Source organism: Falco naumanni, chromosome 3 (genome assembly GCF_017639655.2).
Source record: "Falco naumanni isolate bFalNau1 chromosome 3, bFalNau1.pat, whole genome shotgun sequence".
NCBI classification, from domain to species: domain Eukaryota; kingdom Metazoa; phylum Chordata; class Aves; order Falconiformes; family Falconidae; genus Falco; species Falco naumanni.
The window spans coordinates 21,839,804-21,861,467 of record NC_054056.1 but is presented as its reverse complement, the minus strand read 5'-3'; the positions used below and the strand labels follow the sequence as shown (position 1 = coordinate 21,861,467).

Here is a 21,664-nt window from a genome sequence, read left to right as displayed (position 1 = left end):
AATTACTTGAATATAATGATAATTGGCCTTAATACTGTAACAAATGCTCTGAGTTTACACATCCAAACTCTGCAGTTTGGATCAATTTTCTTGTTTATAAAATCAGATTGCTTTTATTAGCACCAGAATTACCCAGTAACAGAATGGTGAGTGATTAAGTGAGGTTCACTGCAAAAAGAAAGGAAAAAAATACTGTATGTGATTAGACAGTTTATTTCAGCATATTCCTGTGTAGGGCTGGTGTTTGGAGGGGAAGGGAGTTGAGTGGGAATGACGTCTTTGAGAGGTTTGTTGTTTTCTCTTCTTACCTGGTGTAAGCTTGGACTCCTGAAGTCAGGATGCAAAGGACTAGAGTAAACAGCCTAACAGCAGTTGACACCGAACCTCTATCACACACACAGTTGTGTACAAGGTTGATTTACCCTACTTGTAAACACGTAACACTCACAGCAGCTTTCAGGATTTGAAGATCCATTTTGTCAGCCAGAAACGGGGATGTGAACTCCCTCCTAAAATACCGGCGTCCATCCCCACCCCTCACGTTAAGACCACGTCCTTGGTGCTCTCAGCATGAGTTTGTTCCCATCACTTGTTGTTCAACACCCTGATCGGAGAGCAGGTGAGACAGTTATTCCTGTTGTTGCTGATTTACTATTACAGCTGCTTCCTCTTCTTGTGATTTAATTTGAAGATTCAGCCCACCAGGGGGCTAATGGTCCCCACCTCTGCAGCCTTAAAAGCTCACTGTTGTTTTCCACAGGAATGTTATTTCCATTCCTAGCCAATGATTTATTTTTTTTCCTCAACGTTCGTCTGGTAGCTGTGAGGCACTATTCCATTACCCATTTTCATGAAAAACAAAACAATCCAAACAAAAAACCCCAAACCCAATCACAACCAAACCCCAAACCCATGCAATTATTTAGATTGAAAGCTTAAAAATGAAAATTACTCTTTTTCAGTAGAAACTCAGCTAGTAAATTACTCTGTTTTGCAGTGTTTTGATGGCTACTGGAGACTGACATAAAAAAAAACCAACAGGGCTTTAGCCATCATTTAGATCCTTTATGTTTCTCTTAATTTTGAAAACGTAACAAGTTCTCACTTCTTTTTGTTCCGTAACTCAGGAAAATGTAGGGCAGGCGTTGAACCCTAGAGTACGTTTCATGGTGTGGTACTGCCTGTGGTGGGATGAATTCCAAAAATGTTAGCAGTTGCAGTGGAATCCACTGCTGGTGGATCCTGCCCACCTGGCCAGACACGGGGAGGCTCAGGCTGAGCGTGGCTACAAGGTCGTGGTTGCAAGCTGGGTAACCAAAGAGCAGTACTTAGAGAGTACTTTCCACCAGGCTGCTTCCAGGGACAGGGTTATACATCTCTCGCTACCTTACTCTTGAGGCAAAACTTCGGATGCAATGAGTTTGTTGGTTCAGCTTTAATTTTTAAGTATTCTTACGTCTAAATAATAAATGACCTTGAAAACCTTGCTGAACAAAGAGAATTAACTTGGCTCAGCACAGCCTGCTGTCTGCCCTTGCTGTTGTAGTGTGTGTTTCAGTGACAGCCTTGTGTTTACATTTTTTCTAAAACTTCTGTTTTTCTAGGTTTGTTACTTTTCATGTGATTAAAGTCTCTGTATGTGTTTATATTTTCCTCATCATAAATATATATTTTTAAAATAAACAAGATTTACATTTTATGATAAATTCTCTGCTGGTCCAAAGAGTGCTTTGATGAATTCTGCGCCTTCTAGCGCTGGGATGTTTTCTTTACTTGCTCATCATCAGTATTATTAACTCTTCATTGAGTTAATGGTACCTTATCTCACTGGGAATCACTGGCGTCTTCCTCCCAGCCACCTGGTTTTTGATGGCTGATTTCTTGCTATGGGGTGAGGAGGAGGGAGAGATGGATTGCATGGCAAAAAAGGATGGAAGCTGGGCAGACTGATAAAGGGACTGTGTGAAACCTCATTGCTTTCAGCTGTTATTAAAGGGCGGTGCAATCTTTCCCCTCTTTGAGCAGGAGGGTATTATTACTAAATATCGGTGTTCAAGGTCACTACTCTTTCTGATATAAATCAAATATACAACTTCCTAAGTCCCTGATTGATGGAAAATAAAAGTATTAACTGCTAGGGAACAGGTTTTCCAACACTATCGCTCAGTCATGCAGTGGTCACTAACCTGTTCAATACAACCTTAATATTGCATTGCTAATTGTATAATTTGAAGAATACAAGTTTTTAACAGTTATTCCAGGAGGAATGTTAATCGCTGTGCTTTAGAGCTGGTTTTTGCTTGCTGGAAGCTTACCAGTTAATAAGTTAACTACTAGTAACAACTATTAATGCAAACTCTTTGCTTGGGTAATGTCGCTTGCGGTGTTTAATGAATTAGACTCAAAAAATAGAGCCCAGTACTAAACTTGACTGACTTGCTGTAGAGCCAGCACAGAATTAGTCATTGGCTGTGAATGTTAATCACTCCACAGCAATGATAATTTACAGCATTGTTGTAGCACTCTTGTGCTCATAAAATGAACTTAATAACCCACTGCTACCCATGGGATAAGCCTGCCTTCTCCTTCCCTCCCCCTCGCAATTCAGTACCCAGTCTGGCTGCATAATAGCCTTGTGAAATACTGCATTAAAAAGAGTGAGCAGCTGTATGATAAAATAAACAGCTTTAAAACAGATTTGTTAATTATCTCTTTCTTTTATTCACAGAGGGTGTTTGTGAGATATGGCTGACCAGTGAAGACACAGGGGCTTATGGCAGAGACATTGGCACAGACCTCCCTACGCTTCTGTGGAAGCTGGTTGAAGCTATTCCTGAGGGAGCTATGCTGAGGCTTGGCATGACAAACCCTCCCTATATTTTAGAGCATCTGGAGGTAAGGAAGAAAAGAGAATTGTTTATATGCCAGTGTAGCCATTCATTGAGTGAGTCAGCATGGAACCTTGTGTATAGTGCGTTTCATTTTAAGTAGTAGCTTAAAAAAAATTGTGGACTTGAAGTAAATTTCTAGAATTAGACTAATACTGTTAAGCCATTTGCCTGACACAGCAAGTTATTGAAATAAGATATTCAGATCATTTTGGGATGACAGTATTACTGAGGTCTCTGACCAGTGGAGCTTTATTATAGCGATGTTGCATTTGTGTGTATATCTAGTGTACCCAAGATCTAAAGGAAATGTCATTAGCATGCGATGGGCTATGGAATTGAATTTGTCTTCCTGCTACACCTTGGATGAGTATTTCCAGAAATACTATATGCCGACCTCACTCACTCAACAACGTTGAGTCATCAAAAGTCAAATGCTATTCTGAGAGTGTGTAAAGCTTCCATGATAAGAAATGGAAATTCTAAATGTGTATCTGTGTTAAAAAATTTGTAACTAAGTAGTGCAATGAGATTAGAAGCAATGGAGTGTACAACTACATCAATTTGGAAGAATATTGTATGTATGCAGAGCAAGTAGCAAGAGTTTTGTCTCAAAGATAGGTTGGTTTAGTTGGATTCTGTCACCAAATGAATTTATTGAAATTCCTAAGAACTGTTTATAGAAAGAACCTAACTTTAAGGAGGAGGAAGAAGCAGGGAAAAAGACAGCTTTCGGTAAATTTTGTAACTGTGTGCATCAGCAGTATCCAGATAAATAGCTGGTGTCTCCATGCTGCTTTCCCAAAAATGTTACAGAATTAGCTGTCGCACTTGCATTTTCTGAAGATGTCGAGGGCAGTATTTTCTCACCAGAGTGCCATAACTGCACCTTTCCCTGTTGAAGCACATGGGCTGAAGGAATCTCATCCTGATAGGAATAAGCAGATTTTCACTTCACCGGCTAAAGAATACAAGCTGCAGAAAACCGCAAGAAATTTCCCAGGCTGTTATTTTGTTCTTTGGTTTAACATACGCTTCACTAAGATAGTCTTGACAACACACTGAATAAAAATCTATGGGAAGTGGTTTGGCTGGGTTTTTTTAGAGCTTTGCATTCTGTCTCAAACTCTCATATCTGTCACAAGTTTCTCTTCTTTTGTATTTTAACATTTTTCAGCATCTTGTACAGAAGCAAATCAAGCTTTTAGCAATTTTCACAGTTAGTGTCTTTGCTTTCATTTTTAACTCACATTATTAAAAGTGTTTTGGCACAGACTGCTGCTTTTGTCACTGCTGCTCAACTTATGAGTACTCTCAGGAGCTTTCTTTTTTTTTAAAAAAAAAAAAAGTAAATCAGTTGCTGGAAATAAGAAACTGCTCTGCCCAGCTAAGGGGCCCTGTAGTAGTTTTAATTTCATATAATGGGAGTAAGGTGGAAAGTATATTGCATTCCTTCAATCAGTACCCACCTTAGTAAGTATGACCATGTCACAAATCTGTAAATTGTTTTGATTTATGGTCTCTAATCTTCCTGTTTCTAAATTTTCTAGAAAGTGCTGTAGGTAGGACTCTTTTTGACCTGACTCATATTCAGGAAAAGTACTCTAATCTCTTTAAAAATGGATCTTTTAAATACGATTGCAAAGGGGGAGGAATTCAGGAAAGCCTGTTCAGAACATGTCTCTGGGATGTTGCTGTGCAAAACGTGTTACGTGTGCACCAGCCCTCCTGTACCATAGCAGCATCTGCTGCTGCCTGTCTTCTTCACTCTTCCATACAACTTCCAGTTTATATGATTATTTATTTTAAGAATTATTTTATCACATTCCTGAGTTTTGTGTATGGCCAAGAATTTCTGAGTTTGTAATTTCATGAAATAATTTTGATGATTCGTCAAACTAAATTTGTCAGAATCTTTTTCCCTTGCATTTTTTGGTCTCCTCTTCCAAGCTTACCAGACTTGTATCTGAAAGATCACTAGGGAATGTTGGCAGCCTCCTGTATGCATTTTCACCAGACAAAACCGAACTTTTTATGATGAAAACTACGATTTGTTTAAAACACAAAATAAATTGAGAAGTTGATTAACCTTCATGTCACTTGATTAGGATAAAATTCAGATGCAGTTCTGTTATCCTTTAAGAAAGGTATGAAATTGTGTTATTGGTTGCAAACATCTTTTCATTAATATTTTTTAAAGGTACTGCTTTTTATTAATCTATTTTGTGAGAAATTGAGTTGCTAACTAGGACGTTTTTTGAGTTTCTGCGAAAAAATTTTACATGGGAGAATGTGCAAATCATATGTCACTTTTTATATCCAATGGAAAGGAAGAAGTTGTTCCACACTTATATCTTTCAAAAATCAGACTTGTTCAGCAGTTGCATATAACTGTACATATGCAACTGCTAGGCGAGGGTTTATTTCACTTTAGTAATGAACACATGCCTGCTAAGTGGCATAGAGCGACAGCAGACATGTAAAAGCATAAATTAATTTTAAGATCTGGACAGAGCTTCCCTAGAGAGTGAGCCTGAAAGCAATAATTTTGATTCATTTACAGTTTTTGCCATATTTATTGGAGCTTACCTGCAGGTGAAAGGTCTGGCCAGCTTTATGTCTGTCTGATGCTTGTAACCTCCAAAGCTAATCACAAAGTTTATATGATAAAGACATTTATTTTCTCCAATAAGACTCAACTATAAATTAAATGTTTTAAAAATTCCAGTTTCCAAAAACATGTGCATTTTTTTAAACACTGCTTTGTAGTACTGCATGAACTGCTCTATCATTGGAACTGGTTTTGTGTTTAAATATAAGGTTTTAAAATATTTCACAAATACCTGGGGTTTTTTTTCAGCTAGCCATGTATTTTAATCTCTGATCATTCAAAGCATCAGAACACTGGCTTGTGTACTTGAAATTCACAGGTTTCTTTAACTCTTTGTCGGTTTTTTCTGCAGCTTTAAATTATCAGAGTGGGAGACAATTGGAATTAAAAAGGATGGGGGTGGGCAGCTCGATACCATGAGTTGCAGATGGCACAGCTGCGGTACAAGCAAGGAATCCCTCAGACCACAATGGCAATGCCGGTGTCCTCTGTGACTGAGGGAAAAGTGGCACCTATGGATAATATGATTGAATAAAGAACTAAAATTTTAAGAATGTATCACTTTATAGACAATGGAAGCCTAAGTTGCCCAAACAGCGCTGACAGTGTGCAGAGCCATCCACAGACAGGAGGTACTGGAGCGCTGCATTTGCTTCCCTTGCCCCACACCTCGGTCCTTTGAAATATGCCCAGCTGTATTTTTTGTGTTGCCCAGGTGGGTCATCAAGATGTAGCCACAGATGAAGTACTTACATATTAATTCATGCCTTGATGGTTCTCAGCAAAAGAGATTGTATCCACTGACTAAAATAATGCAGCTTTTCATGCTACGTGTATTTTTTGTATATAGATGGAACGGCTTTCTCCTACACTAGAAGATACTTAGCCCACTTTTTGATAAGCTGTTTGATGAACTGCTTAGAGATTGAAATGTATTTGCAAGTGCCAAAAAGTGATTGCAGATTCTTATTTTTTTCTTTATAAAAAAAATAAATTTTTTCATAAGCATACTCTTGAGATACTATCTGCTTAGAAAGTGTATGTGGTGGGATTATGACCAGGGATCTGCTTAAGCTGCTGGCAATGTTTCCCTTGTGCTGTATGACCAGGTCTGTGGCTGGGCATTGGCCCTGGGATTCTTTTGACTCCTTGATATTGTGCCCACGTTCACAGGTTCCCTGGAAATGAAAATGGAGCAACAGAAAATGCCACGTGCCCTGGGAGTGTGTTACCTGCCGCTGTACCGGGGAATCTCTCTCAGCATCCCTAGGAAGTGCCAGCCATAGCTCAGCTGTTCTGCTGATGCTGGGCGCTGGCCCAAGGGGAGGAGGACAAGGAGGAGGCTCATGAGTGGTGGGACCAGAGCAGAGGAGGGAGCAAAGGAAAGGTGCAGGTGCTTTTAACTGGCCTTGATGCTCTCATGCTGGAAGTCTTGGTAGATGTGGGGGCCTGGGCCAGTGGTCCTTCAAACTCAGGTTTATTATAGCAGGGGGGTCAATTTACATTTTCACGACTGAAAATACTGAGCATACCCAGTGCCTTCAGGTGCTACTGTCAAGGAGATGCTGTTCTGCCCTTAAAGATGTTTGTCATTTCAGGGGAGGCTGGTAATCTCATGAAAATCACCATTATACTTGTTTGGTACAGTCTGACAATTTAGTACTTCCAGTTTTTTATTCAGTAAATATGGTGGTAATGGTGCCTTATGTACTTAAAGATGCACATAGCATGAACAGTTTTGGGATGAGAAGCAAACATATGTTTTCAAATGATAAATTCTGTGTTCAGTTGGGCCTCCTTATTTGTAAAGAAAGAAATATTTAAAACCATGCAGTGTTTTATAGTCATGCAAAATATTAAACACTTTTTGATATGCTGCCTACTGAGCTATCATTAGAAAAAGAGCCTTTATCGCAATTCTTCAGGGTGCAATCTAAAATGCTAAGTATTTTATCTGCTGTTTTCTTCATCTTCAGATGATGTCTGTGCTTACGTTAGTAAGTAGTAAGAAGCAATAACAGCAGATCAGGAAATTGCAGAATTTGGTAGTGAAGCCACTATATCTACATTATTTGTGTTTTGGAGTCTTCAAAATAAATCTAATCGCCTCAACAAAACTTTCCCAATGCTGACGGTCCAAAGCTGTTTCAAAGGCAAGTTGTTGGCTTGAATTCCTCTGTTCCCACGATGGGCTTGGAGCACATTCGCTGTGAACCTGGAGGATGGCCACTGCTCTCATTTCCTTGGAAGTGAGTTTGGTTTGCTCACCCCAAAGTCACGAGGCAGATTGAACAAACCCATAGCTGGAAGGGAAGCATGGGAAATTGCAGTTTCACTGCGGCTTCCAACCATCACGTTGCTTTGAACACAGCCAGCACTGGTGAGACTACTCCTGGGCAAGGCTTGTTGGTACGACAAAGAGGACTATTTGGTGTCTTTAAAAAAACTGATGGACCTGAGACCCCAACATTGTTTCTCTTGATCTGGGTAATAAGTCTAAGAAAGTTGTTGGAGTTTGCATTTTAGCTGCAGGAGATATCCTCAGTTTGCCTTTCAGAGAACATCTGGCCAACCAGTGGAAATAGTACTGTGTTTTGCAAAGTGCTCTCTCCCAGTCTTAGCAGCCTGCTTGAATGTATGCGTCGTGAAGTGTATAGCTTGCTTATTTGAAGTTTGGTTTCAAACAGATACTGAGATGCGCACCCTTGTCCAGTGTCGATCCTCCCTTAATACATTGATGCCACATGGCGTTGGGGAAAACTTTCGATTTCATCTACATGGCAGAAAATTTTGGTAAATGGATATGAACTCTGGTCAGGGAAAAATGTTTTAGCTGAGAATTTTTTATTTTATTTTTAATTTTATGAAATGTTAAAACTGAAGGAAATGTTAGTCCTAGCCAAACCCTGCAATGAATGCACAGGCATAGTTACCTTGTGTCTTCTTACCCTGATGTCTTTGCCGAGAGCTACTGTTTGAATTGCACAGCCTGCCAGCTGGCAAAGATGTTATTGTCCTATAGTATCAACATGTACCAAACATACATAAGGTATACATCCTGCTTTGGAAGGAACCTCCAGGCACTTATTCAACACTCATATTATGGAGCTATTGGCTAGTGCTCTAGTGAGACAGTGTTTTGTATCCACTTGCGGTGACTGATGGATGCTTCCAAATCTGTATAAAGGAGGCAGTTCACACCTGCCATTCCCGTAAGTGCTTAATTTCACATGACTAGATGAGTAGTCGTCTTTGTCACCTGTCAAAATGAGTCTGTCTCAAACCATACCATATGTCATCTGTGAGCTTTATCTTCGTTATTAATTCAGGACATTTGAGTGATACACCAGCCATTGAGATGGAGTCTGCATGGTTACAGTGTCTTTAAATTCGTAAGGTGTACCAAGTGTGCCACGAGTCGCAATGGTATTTCTTTGCTCTTTTGCTTTGATTTTTCATTTCAGCTCGGTGTTTATGTTCCTTAACCTCATTGAAGCTGATACCCTACAGATGGCTTTCTCAAATGTGCTCTGACACAGCACATAGATATGTATTACAGTAAAATTAGTAATTCACTTTTCTTTTTCCCATATTGTTCTTTTTTTTCCTCTGAGTGCCCTGTACATTTCTGAACATTGTGCATAAGCTCGTCTTGAATAATCTGGGGTGTACGTTGATTTGAAATGCATTGAAAAAAGGGAGTAATATGCACACATTCTTCAATGGCAAATAAAAGGGCAGAATCTTTTCAGGAATTAAAAGGCCTTTAGGGCATGTATTTGCTTTGTTCCTGGTATTATTTTTGTCATTTTCATAGACTGCTGCATTTGAAAGTGCCAATTAAAATCTGTTGATTTGACCAGAAAAAATGAAAACTGTAGCATATATTTAAATAAATGAATAGTTAAGCCCCTGACCTCATATTACTGTGAGTTTTGTAGTGTTTTGTAGTCGGTGGACCATGCAACTTTCCCTTGCTGTAATTACATAGTTGTGTCTATGCAAACTGTGTGTGTCTTGCTAGCAGTAAAATTCAAAGAAATCTCAGATACTAAGGGGAGGAGAGGGGCAGTGGGAGCTGGGTTTCTAATAAAAAAAAAATGGGGTGGGTAGGAAGGGATGCTTATTATTTCCTTTGGTATTATGTTAAATGCTTATTTGTCCTATGAACACTGTGTATGCATCTTTGCTTACTCAGTGTATTACAGCTTGCTTTTTTTTTTTTTTTTGAAAATACTCTGTCTCTTCTGTTCTTCCTCTTAAAGTGTTCTTTGTCTTTGGTGTTTCCAAATACAGCACATTTCCTTGAAGTTGCTCCTTAAGACATAGATAGCATCATGGGAACTTTTTCAGTTGTGAACTCACCCCAGAGGGAATGTGTGTTTGGATATTAATGGGGTTAGAAAAGGGAAGAACCTCTGCTGTGCTTAAAGCTGCATTTTGTCACAGCACTTTCTCTAGAGTTTTAAGATCTCAGACTCAGCAAGTCCTAATGTCCATAAATGCTTGGTGACATGTTTCCTTCCAATTGGTGGCATATGATTCGTCTTAATAAAATGTCAAAATAAGAACCCATCTTGCTCTTCTTGAAGGTTTTGTGTTGCATCTGTACATCTTAGATGTTCTCAGAAACTTTAACAATGTTATTGCATTGGGAACTTTGATGAACAGTATAGGTTTGCTGCCAGATAATGTAGAAGGGAACGTTTGTGGTGCTGGGAACGAAGCTCCTGTTCTTTGTAACACTGGTAGAAAACACGCTTTGAGAAACACAGCGCAAGAACTGCCTTTATTATGCAAGATTCTGTTCTCCATCAAGACAGAATATTTTATGCATGCATCTAGTCCTCTGCTGTATTTAATAATCTGAGCATAAAAATTGATGTTGCAAAAAGGGGTTAATGTTAAGTCACAGATTGCTTGACCAGTTAAAGCTGTGCATGTTAACTGTACCTTAATTATGATTTGCTCATATGAATGTTTCTCTTGCTTGTTAGATACCACAAGAACGAAGAGTATTTAAATGCAGACAGACCCACACTCAATCCTGTGTTGAATGTCAGGTTGTCTGTCAGTTGCTTAGAATGCTGCCTCAGCTCAGCAGGCCTTTGGAGCTGTGGCTTGCTTCGGTGGTGGGTTACTAGCACAAAATAAAAATCACCGTTACTTGTGCAGTTTGTTCAAAGAACAGGTAGAGCATACATGAAAACCTGCATTTTTACTAAATCAAGTGGGGATTTGAGCAGTTGTCATGCACTTCAAGGCATTGGGGTAGTAGCTATCGTCACATACATAGCTTACATAACAAGCTGTGCCTTCTTATTTTAATATTTCTGCCTTCCCTGAAAAGCAAATAAGATCTCACTTTCCTAGTAATTTATATTATAATAAGTAAAGTTCTACCAACTACTCTCCGTGCTGTTCCAAAAGCTTCTATTTAGTTTAGATGCATAAACCCTTTTGTTTTCTTTGATAGATGAGCTGTCACAGTCACTGTGCTTTGCAGCATCATCTACATAATCTTCAGTAAGACTGCTTGCTTCATTAGGTTTTGGCATTTGTTAAAAAAAAGTTTGATTTTCTTTTGGAGGTGTTTATTCTTTAAAAATGAGAAAAAGGGAATATAATGTATTCTAGAAACTTTAATAAAACTGCACAGTAATATTGGCTTTGGGATTCTGTATCACGGTGAATTGAGAAAAAGACATAAATTCTTTTCTACCCAGTCTTTGGAATTCAATTAGTTTAGTTACGTTAAATGTGCAAGAGCTGCTGAAGAATGTAAATCCTGTGATATCAGTCTTGTGGTCATGGTTTTGAATATTTTTATTCTGTTTTGCTATGAAATTTAGCTCAGTGAATTGAATATCTACACACGAAAGGATGTGATAGCGCTTGCCTAAAGGTTTAGGTTTTGATTAAAACCTTCCACTATTTTCCTTCCACTGTAACCTGCTAATGCAGGTGCTGTTTCAGGTATTGTACTTGCTTGTATGAAAGAGAAGGAAACAATGGGGAGGCTTCCTGGCACTGCTCCGTCTCGGTGCAGCTGAGCACTGTTGGGGTGTGCCGTTCATTCCAAGTTCCTTCTGAGCAGAAGCCATCAATTGTTTTCTGTTATATGGGATTCTCATTTCTGAGCTGGTGAGCAAATGCATAATATGGATGAAACCAGCAATCCATTTCACTCATCCAGGTTTCCGAAGACAAAAAGTTTAGCGTGACAATCCTACTTGCCTGTTGTGTGCGCCCCCTCTATGATTTAATTCATTTTCAAGGTTTTATTAGCATAAAGTATGAGCGAGACAGAGAGTTATTTAAAGTAGCAGTGTGCTGGTGCAATAAATCACCCTTTGAGGGAACTTCCCAATATGTGTTTCTAATACATACTGCAAAAATAGTATTAATTTACTTGTGAGGGAAAAAATATTTTATTTGAGGAGTGCTTAGTGATAAGAAATTAGAGTGCACCCTGGAGAAAATGAAAAAATGTGTATTTTTTTGCACATCAGAATCAATCATTTCACAAGGAACTAGCGTTAGCTGTTTACTTAGTTGGCTTTGAGTTATTAAGCCATCGCTTTACCTGCTAATTAAAAGTACATTTTATCCTAAAGTGAATCTTTTAATTGAAACTGGACAAACAGTGCTCCACAAAGTCTCTTTAGGATTATAATGATGGCTTCAGCAGCAATAGGAGCAGTTTTTGTCTTGGAAAGCACAGAACTATTTGCTGCACGTTTCCAACCCCACAACTTCCATCAGTTCATGTGCAATAACTTCAGGCAATCAGTGTGGTGCTATTATTGCTGGATGCGCCGCTCGGCTGTGTGTTGGTGGCACACCTGCAGAGGCTCGCGTTGTACTTGGGCGCGCGGCTCCATGCAAAGTGAGCAATAAACAATCAGCATCTACCCAATGTGGATGCTGATATGTTACATTTTACCCTATGTAAAGCCAGCCCTGCTTTAATGCTGGAAGCAGGTTGTGATAGAGATACCAAGTTTTCTTACCGTGAATATTTCAGCAATCCAAGTTGGGATATCTGTACTGGGAATTACTGTTTTTAGCAGGTAGAGGCAAAACATGACACTATGGTATACTATGTATATCCAGGTTAAGAGTCCTGTCTTGGAGAGAAACACATGCACTCGTTAGTTGAGTAGGAGAGTTCTTGATGTTTCGCTGTTTGGAAGGAAAAAATCAGGTAGCTAGTGTTTGGTGCCGTGTGTGTCCGTGTTTGTGCACTGACTTAGGGGAAGAGAAGCAGCAAACCTCATCTGAAGCTTTGAACTATGAAATACAGTATTCTATTGTGGTGTTATCTCAATGTCACCTTTTTTTGAAAGAACTCCTGTTAGCCTGTCCTCATTTTGAGTAAAAGAAGATGTGGCAAGTTTTTAATGGCAGGTGGATGTTTCTGGTACGGCTCGATTTGGGGGTGAAGGGGTGAGGTTTGTCATGTAACCCTGAGAGAGACAAAGGTGCCTAGCTAGCTAGGGCTGTCTGGTTTATGGGGTTGGAAGCAGTAGAGATCCCACACTTAGGAGACCAGCTGGGAAGAGCTAGGGCCGAGCACGTGGCTCTCACGGCTAGTTCTCCTGCCCCAAATCACGGATTGCAGCCTGGTTTATATCCACTTCAAAGGGTGGCCTGAGCTAATACCAGGTTTTGTTTGGTAATGTAGAAAGCATTTTTTCCCATATGACAAAACAGCATTTTTGCCCTCTATCTGGCAACCCAAAGATTCGATTGGAAGGTTCAAATGACATTGTGTGGGCTTCCAACTGCTCCAGCGTGACCTGCCTTTATCCTAATGATCGGATGGAGACCTGCGCGTAAGTCGCGTCGCACTGGGTAGGGTGGGGGTTGCGCTTACTTGCCATCAGATGGCTTCGTTACACCTCCCCACTTCATAGGCAGGTGAGAGGGAGGCTTTGCCTTCCAGCCAGCGCCCTGGGGAGGTTTGCCATTGCACATCCTCCGCGTTCTCTGGGTTTTGCAGCCCCATTACTCATGGGGTGGGAAGCAGGGGGGAGGCGCCCTGCTCTGTAGTTTTAACAAAACTGTAACGGGCTTTCCAGGCTCGATCGTACCGTGTCATGGTTGCAGTGCCTGCATCACGAGCTCACATCTGCTCCTGAACTGCGCTGCAGCAGAGGAATTTATGAAATGGGCCGCAGCCACTTGGTTTTTATCCAGACGGTGCTGGTGGTGGCACCACTGAGCTTCTGAAAGACAACAGCCAGCAGACGCCCCCGTGACATATCCCAAATGAACGTCTGCCACAAGGGGAGGAAGTTTTGAGGGAGTGCCATTTTGTCATGTTTCCATATGGATAAGGGTTTCTTTGGGCTTCACTGCTGGCAGAGGACAAAATCCTTTTGCTAGGAAGCGAGTTATTCATATCACAGCAACTCAAACGCAAGGCAGAATTCAAATCCTGGATTTTTGCCTACTTTTAGTTAGGGGAAAGAGTCGCTGCCTGAACAGCTTGCTGGTACTGCCATGAAGATGCACAGATAGTGATGCTTATTGCCTCTGTGATTCTCTGTGGTTGCACATGGTGTCATTACAAACAGAAGGAGTGATTTTCTGGTTAGGTGGTTAAAGTTGTGTATTGTAATTGCTAGGATAAAATGCACTGACTAGATAAAAATCTTTCTGGCAATGTGCCTTGATGTACTCCAGCTGCTAAGAACTAGAAAAAAAATTATTCCCAATGTGATCAGTATCCTAAAGGATATTTCACATACATTTTTAGATTCCAAGCATAGATGACTTTTATTTTTTTGTAAAATCAACTTAAAACAAATTGTGCTACTCTTTGACCTTTTCATTCCTACATGAAATGTTGTTTTCATGTAGTCCTTCCCTTTGCTCATAGACCTATTATTAGATTCCAGGGGATGGGGGGAAAAGGCAATCACCTGTTTCAGTCATGATTAAAGACAGAAATTTTCTTTCACAGTTGTATAATTTCAAAAAGTTGTTTGTTTATTGTTTCCAGATGGAAGTAAAATTCTATGTTGCATTTTTCCTTCTAACTGAAATATGCAATTATATCTAGTAATGCAAAGCACTTTGTAAAAAAAATATAATTATATATATTCATAAAAAACAGCAGGAAACAGATGTTTAGCTTAGAATGTTGAGACACTGTAAAGTACAAGTATGCATTAGCCCATGATATCCTTCAAGTTCTCTCTGGGATATTAACTAATAGTTTTATTAAGTGATGAAATCTAGTGTTCTGTGTGCAATCTGTGGTGTGGGAAAATCTGTCAGCATTGACTAAGTATGACTGTTCAGCACATAGCTATAATTTAATCAATCCTATGTGGTAATGTACTTCAGTGTAGTTTTAGGGGTAAGGAGAGTAAAAGGGAAGACTGGAACAATCTTACCTTAAAGCACTGGGTTAGAATGTGATATTTATATCCTAACACTTGAAAAGTTTGGAAGATTGATTTATCCAGATTTCTGATGTAATCATGCAGAAGTTCTGTTTAGTTCATTATTCTGTTTCCTTCCGAACCGTGCACTCCAGGTTTCTGGTTATAAAAGGTAAATTTGAGAGCACCAGTGGTACTTAAGTGGGTTACGAAAAAACAGTCAGTCATCAGGTATTTCTATTTTCTGTTCAGTTTGTGTTAATAATAATTTGTGTTCTGCTAAATTCTGCTAAACCAAGTTTCTGGTTATAAAAGGTAAATTTGAGAACACCAGTGGTACTTAAAAGTGAATTACGAAGAAACAGTCGGTCATCAGGTATTTCTGTCTTGTGTTAATAATTTGTCTTCTGCTAAATTCACCAAGTTAATAGTTATGGTCCTGAAGTACTTGGTAAGAAAACAGATTATTAGTAGGAGCTTTTATTCAGATCTATGCCTGCAGATAGAGTTATGTACTCAATAGGACTTCAGTGCTTAAAGCACATGCAGCATATTTTGTGTAGCTTTTGACATAGAAAGAAAGCAAAGAAAGCACTTCACAGTAGAATGAGTTGTTTGCAACCTCGTCTTCTCTAGAAGGAACTTGGCGTGTCTAGAACATAGCTGGAACTGGTGACCACAGCAGCTGGGCTGCGTTAGGGTTTCCAGATATGTAAGGGGTGTGTTGTATGTGCATTTCTGATGGTATGGCAAGCCATTTACTCCCTAAAGAATGCAAGATGATTGATATTGAGGGACTGATGTGCGTCTCTCTAAAAGAAGATGATCCATTGGACTAGTCAATAATATATTTGAGCTTATATTCCTGGCTCTTACTGCATACAGGGAACTGTAGGGACAGTTGAAAAGTTTTATTAGTTAATGCCAGGTATTTTGTGTCCCGTTCGTACAGAACCGAGGGAAATGACTTCCAATGACAATAGTTGTCATTAACCCTGAGAGATACCGACACTAGTGATTGCAGAAGCCATGTGATTTCTTTTTTTCATAAATGGGGAATGACTAGAAGGAGCAGTTCTGGCTGGAGGCTTGTTTAACTGTGGCTGCTGAGCGCTATCAGCGTAGTTCCTCTCACAGAAAGTGGAGCTGCCAGCTCCCTCTTGGCCGCATCCTGCTGGAGCAGATCAGATGGGAGACCAGCAGGATTCTGCGTGTTGCTCTAAGATAAGCAGCTAGTGAGTTTGGAATTGGCTGGATGTTTTTCTCAGATCCTCCAGATAGGAAAGCAGTTTTTAGATGTTAGGATTTGGTTTTCACGTTTCATACTTGGCAGGAAAATTTTCATATTTTTTTTTTAATGCAAAGAAGAGAGGAGGACAAATAAAACCACCATTTTCCCATAATCAGAGAATTTCCTCACTGGTGACTTCAAAACTCAAAACTTTGTGGTAAAATAAAGTAGTTTCTTATTCTTTACAATGTATGGTGTCTTTAACACAGGTGAATAGAAGGTGGTTATCCTTTTTTTTTGTTATTATAGTTATTAGTTCCTGTTGGCCTGCAACGTGTGGCTAATTTTGTAAACAAAAAAAGTGGCTACTATGATGGAAAGAATCAATCCCTGTTTTAAGGTTAGAAAAACGCTTAAAAAGTAAGTGTCGTTTAGTATAAATGCAAAGGGGAAAGAACAAAATCTTAAATTTGTAAATGTAATATTCCCCATGTTTGTATGGGATAGAAATCCATTTTTTTCCTATCAAATGATTCTCATCCTTACAAAATCTGGAATAAACCAGCACTTTTGTAGCTAGAATTCTAATAAATACTTTATTACCTTCAGAAAGAATTCACAAAGTGGTCACATATTGAAGAGGCTGTTATTCAGAAGATGCCAAATTTGAGAGGAGTGAGAAAGAATTAAATTTTTTCCTGTGTTATTGGGTGAGTTATTTTTAACAACTTGGCAGATTCACAAACATACTATGAAACTTGACTTTTATTGGTTTCTTATAAATCTGGTTTTGAAGATTGAAGTGCTTTGAACAGAGATAAGCAGAATAATAGGCTTGTGGTACATAGCTTAGGGTCCAACCCTTTTGCCATTTCTCATATTTTAGAAACATATTTTATTACTGATAAGCAAAAAAAATCAAAGATGACCACTAGGATGCTTCATATGAACTACATTTAACAGTATTTTGTAACACTTGAAAGAGAAGGAAAGTTTTCCTCATTTTGTTACTTTATTTTACACCGTTTCATTTTGCAAATAGATTGTAGCTGAACACCTGAAAGAATTATTAAGGGCATAGGCAAATGATTCCATTTGAAACAGACACATCAAGTTTGTATGGGTGCATGGTGGCCTTTGCTGTACTCTTTTATTCATGAAGCCAGAAGCCGGGTTCACTGCACACAGCCTTTCTGTGCATCGAACGGTATGCCCTCCGTTATCGTTAGTCATTACTGTAATGTTTGCTTTACATACCTGAGTAGATATTCCACTGAATAATGTAACCACTTCTCTTAGGCATTTATGTAATAGGATCTTAGAAACTTTCGGAACGGCTTTCAAAAGTGATTTGGGAGAGCTGGGGTTTTACACACAGATGTTGGTCAGATGAGAGGTGTGTGTCGAGAGAGTGGTTTTTATTTCTTGCGCTAAAAGTCAATGCTTTTTAAAGGAGGGTGCTTGAAAGTGGAAAGGTACAAGGGTATTTACCTTCTCTTTGAACAACCTAGGCCAACTTTGTAGAAACAGAGGGGAAACCTAGATGTGTGACAAATATTGCGGGTTAATGATCTGGAAAGAAATTGTAAATAATTGCAGCTTCGCAACTCAATCTGGCAGCAGTATGTGTCGTCAGACATAGTATCTCTGCTGTCAAAGTGGAAAGGAGAAATGGTCGGAGGAGCCTGCCTGGAGCATGCAGAGTGCAGGGGCAGCTGAGCAGGCAGTGCGGTGCTCGCCCCTCGGCAGTGCCCTGTGTGCTCACCGTGGGCCGGGCAAGGGGACACCGTCCGTGCAAAACTGAGCGGGCATATAATGTGGTTCTTTGTCCGAGTTCACTTATTTTTTGCAAGGTCAAGATTAACAGGCCATATCGTACCATATTGCACTTAATCTAGATGCCGTTTTGTCTCAACTTTAAAAAAATATTTAAATTTTCTTGCTAGACTGTATGTCCTTAATTGTATAAATAAGAAAAATGAAAGAAACGTGACCACCATCATCTATTCTCCATCTCACGTTCCACCACCCTGCCAATCCTCAGTCACGGGGCTGGTTTGGCTTTGATTTGGGGTCCTGTTTGCATTTTGTTATTACCTTTACTTTGTTTTCTTTCTGACCTTTTGGACTTGTACAAGATGTATAACATCCTTTGTCTCTTTTCAAGATGTCACCATGCTTTTAGCTGCCCCCCGATTAGTTCTATACATTTTGTAGCCACTTAGCTTTAACTCCTGGAGTCTTATCTCTGAAATAACACAAGTAACATATTTCAGACCAGTATTGGGGCAGGTTTGCAAATGGCCAGATACACCTCAATTAGAAAACTGCCAACTTTAAGGGTTCTCCAATTAGAGACATTCTGTTATTGGTATCTGAGAACTTACTTGACTCTGTACTTGACTCTGTCAAGAGAGCAGCTCACCCTGCCATCTTCTGAAATTGGAAACGGCCACTGTCTGAAATCACCAACTTTCACAATACTTTGCTTCTAAAATTTTGTTTTAACTGAATAACCAGTACTATGTAGGGAATGTCGTCCCCATCTCAAAGGAAATGCAACCCCATAGCTTTGTTCTGATTTTCAAATTAAAAAAAAAAACAAAATTACTTCCAGGTATTTTCACCTGTCCCTACTGTTTCAGTATTGTTTGGGTTTCAGAAGTATTACTACTGCTACTTAGCCCATGTATTAATTTAAATTAGTTTTGTGTGTTGTTTCCATGCTGCTTTAAAGCTTATTCTTTCTTTTTTAATAACTCTTAGGAAATGGCAAAGATTCTCAACCATCCAAGAGTATATGCTTTTCTGCACATACCAGTCCAGTCAGCCTCTGACAGTGTGCTCATGGACATGAAAAGAGAATACTGTGTGGCAGACTTCAAACAAGTAGTGGATTTCCTTAAAGAAAAGTAAGTCTACTAATATTTGAGAAAATAACAGTGTCGGGTTTTTTGCAATGTCAAGAACATGTGGCTGAAAACACAATTACTTGCAACTTCATAATTAAGGTAAGAAAAAGAATGCGCTTCTTTAAGCTTTCAAAGAGTTTTCTGGAAGCCCCTTGATGTGGTTTGCCTCTTTGCTTGAGCTTTTATAAGCATCTTAAATCTCTGCATGACATGCTTTTAATTTGTCAATATATTCGTAATCTTTTTCAAATAATACATTCTTATATTATTTTTTTATACTTAAGCTACTATATATAGACTGCTTGAAGTTGAAGTTATTGAAGTCGTCTTTAATGTGGCTTTTGAGCATTGTATACTTTGTGTACTGGAGATGATCCAGCTCCAGCAAATGTGAATGAGTTGGTTTGTGTTTTGTTGATTTTTTTTGTTTGTTTTTTCTTTAATAAGTATTTTATGTCCTATAGCTGATGCACATTTACATCGATATAGTAATACTCTAATCTTGCTTATGAGACTGATGATTTCTAGGATTATTTCAAAATTACTTCCTTTAGAACAGAGCTAATAGTGAGAAATAAAAGAGGATGTCACAATGTGTTTACTTATGCTGACCTGAAGATGGTAGTTACATTCACCTGCAAAGCTTTTGTAACTACAAGTGGTAATTTAATATCCAAGGAAGTCTTTATACCTTTTACAATTTAATAGTGACATATTTTGATGGATATTTCTCTAATTGATTGTCCTTAAAATAGCTGTCTGGAGGATTATTTCTGTTACCTTGTTTGGCTACTTTCTCTCTTGATCTGATTTTTTTGTTGTTGTTGTTGTTTGTGTGCTTGTTTAAAATGAATTAAAGCTAGTGGAGTTGTACCTTCAATTCTTAAATTGCACTAAAATACTTGCACATAAAAGAATCAAATTTTCATAATCACTTTTTCATGATCATTGGAAAATCCAGCAGTCTACCTATGTAGAACGCATTATGTGAAGGGCTCCATGGGAATTATGATATGCAAGAAAGAAAAGCAAACTGCGACACGATGGAATCTACTTTGCAAACTCTGTGTAGTTTATAGGATGTAGTTTATAGATGTGCCTGTGTCCTGTCAGGCAGCTGATGGAGTGGAGCTGCTTGTCTTCATACAGGTTGATTGGACACTGATTTTCCACCCTAAAAAATGCACATGATTTCTTGGAACTTAATTTTCCTGTGACTGTGGGTTCGAGTTAGTTTTTAATTAACAGATACATTGTATTCCCACGTATCTTAAGTGGGAACTGTGTCAGTTTATGTCTTAGTTGACTTGAAGCGGATTCATTATTCTCTTCAGTAGTTTTAGAATTGGCATCTATTATCATAACAGCATCTGGATTTTCGATAACCTAGTATAGCTGGCACATGTTGGGGCATATGGGAATTTATTAAATCATTCAGCTCTTACACACAGAAAAGAGTGAATTACTTAATATCCAAATTTAAAACAGCTGGTCATTGAATATGCAGTAATCTATGACATACGTCTTTTTCCACAGGCTTTTTTGTAGTGAACTTAACAAGGAAGAAATAATTGGTTTGATATCTTAATTTTAAATAATAATAAACTTTACTTATCCTCCTTATTAAGAAACTACCAAATTATCTAGTAGTTCCTGTTAGAAAACAGTCTCCAAATATTAAGATGGAAAATTCTTTGCACCATATGGCATCAGGATGAGGAAGCTATGCAAGGCAGAGAAAATGTTTTGGATATTTGAACATGTGCACATCTGTAAAATTAATTCCCTGCCCCCCCTTTGCACTTAAGAGCATAGTGTCTTAATTTGTAGTCTCTCCTCTTATGGCAGCAGCCAGCTATTACATTCCTGTATAGATATTCCCATAAAGATCTCAGCACAAACTTTGCCAGGACTTAACATTGCTGCAGACAACCCCAGAGCCCAGAGCCAGAATAGCTAAAATTAAATATGTGTTTGAACTACTTTAATAGCCAAAGGGATTATTTCCATCTTCCATTTATCAAAAAGGAAAAATAAAGCAAAAGTAGAACCCCCTATATCTCCTTTTTCTACTGCTAGGGCCGTAAAGTCATCTAGAAGCTTCCTACACACAAAATGTACAGGGTGTTATCAGCAGATTCCAACTGGCACCTTTGTCTCTAAAATGTGACATCTGCTCTGATAGTATCTTCACCTAAAACTCTATTAAACCCGTAATTGCATAGGCTGACCTGCTGAAGAAGAAAAGCCACTCATCAAGGAATTATACGGTTATCATTTAAATGCTTACTAACTTGAGTTCAAGCACCTAAGCAAATAGAAATGAAGCACGGCAAGTGAAAAATGAAGGGAAGAAGGAAAGGAATGAGCCGTGTCATCTCGTTGGGTTTGGAACCCCAAAGATACCGGGTGATTCCTGAATCCTTCTTTTCTCAATCAGGCCAACAAAACACTCTGGGATGTTTTTCTCCCAGAAGAAGGAGCAAAGGTCTTTTCCTCCTCTGGAGAGCCAGGACTGGCTGCGGAGCTGGCTCCCTCGGTGAGCGGGTGTTACCCATCTCCTGCTGAGCACAGAGCGCCTCACCGAGAAGCTAGGGTACTCCAAAGCTATTACTTTTGGCACTGAA

General features: G+C 39.0%; 1 protein-coding gene across 1 annotated transcript in view; it reads left to right on the top strand.

Moving 5' to 3' along the window:
• CDKAL1 (CDK5 regulatory subunit associated protein 1 like 1) overlaps positions 1 to 21,664 on the top strand; it is a 426,010-nt gene that overhangs the window by 261,926 nt on the left and 142,420 nt on the right. The window contains 2 exon segments of the mRNA XM_040588803.1: positions 2,729 to 2,895; positions 18,892 to 19,037. Coding sequence (XP_040444737.1) covers positions 2,729 to 2,895; positions 18,892 to 19,037 — 313 coding nt within the window.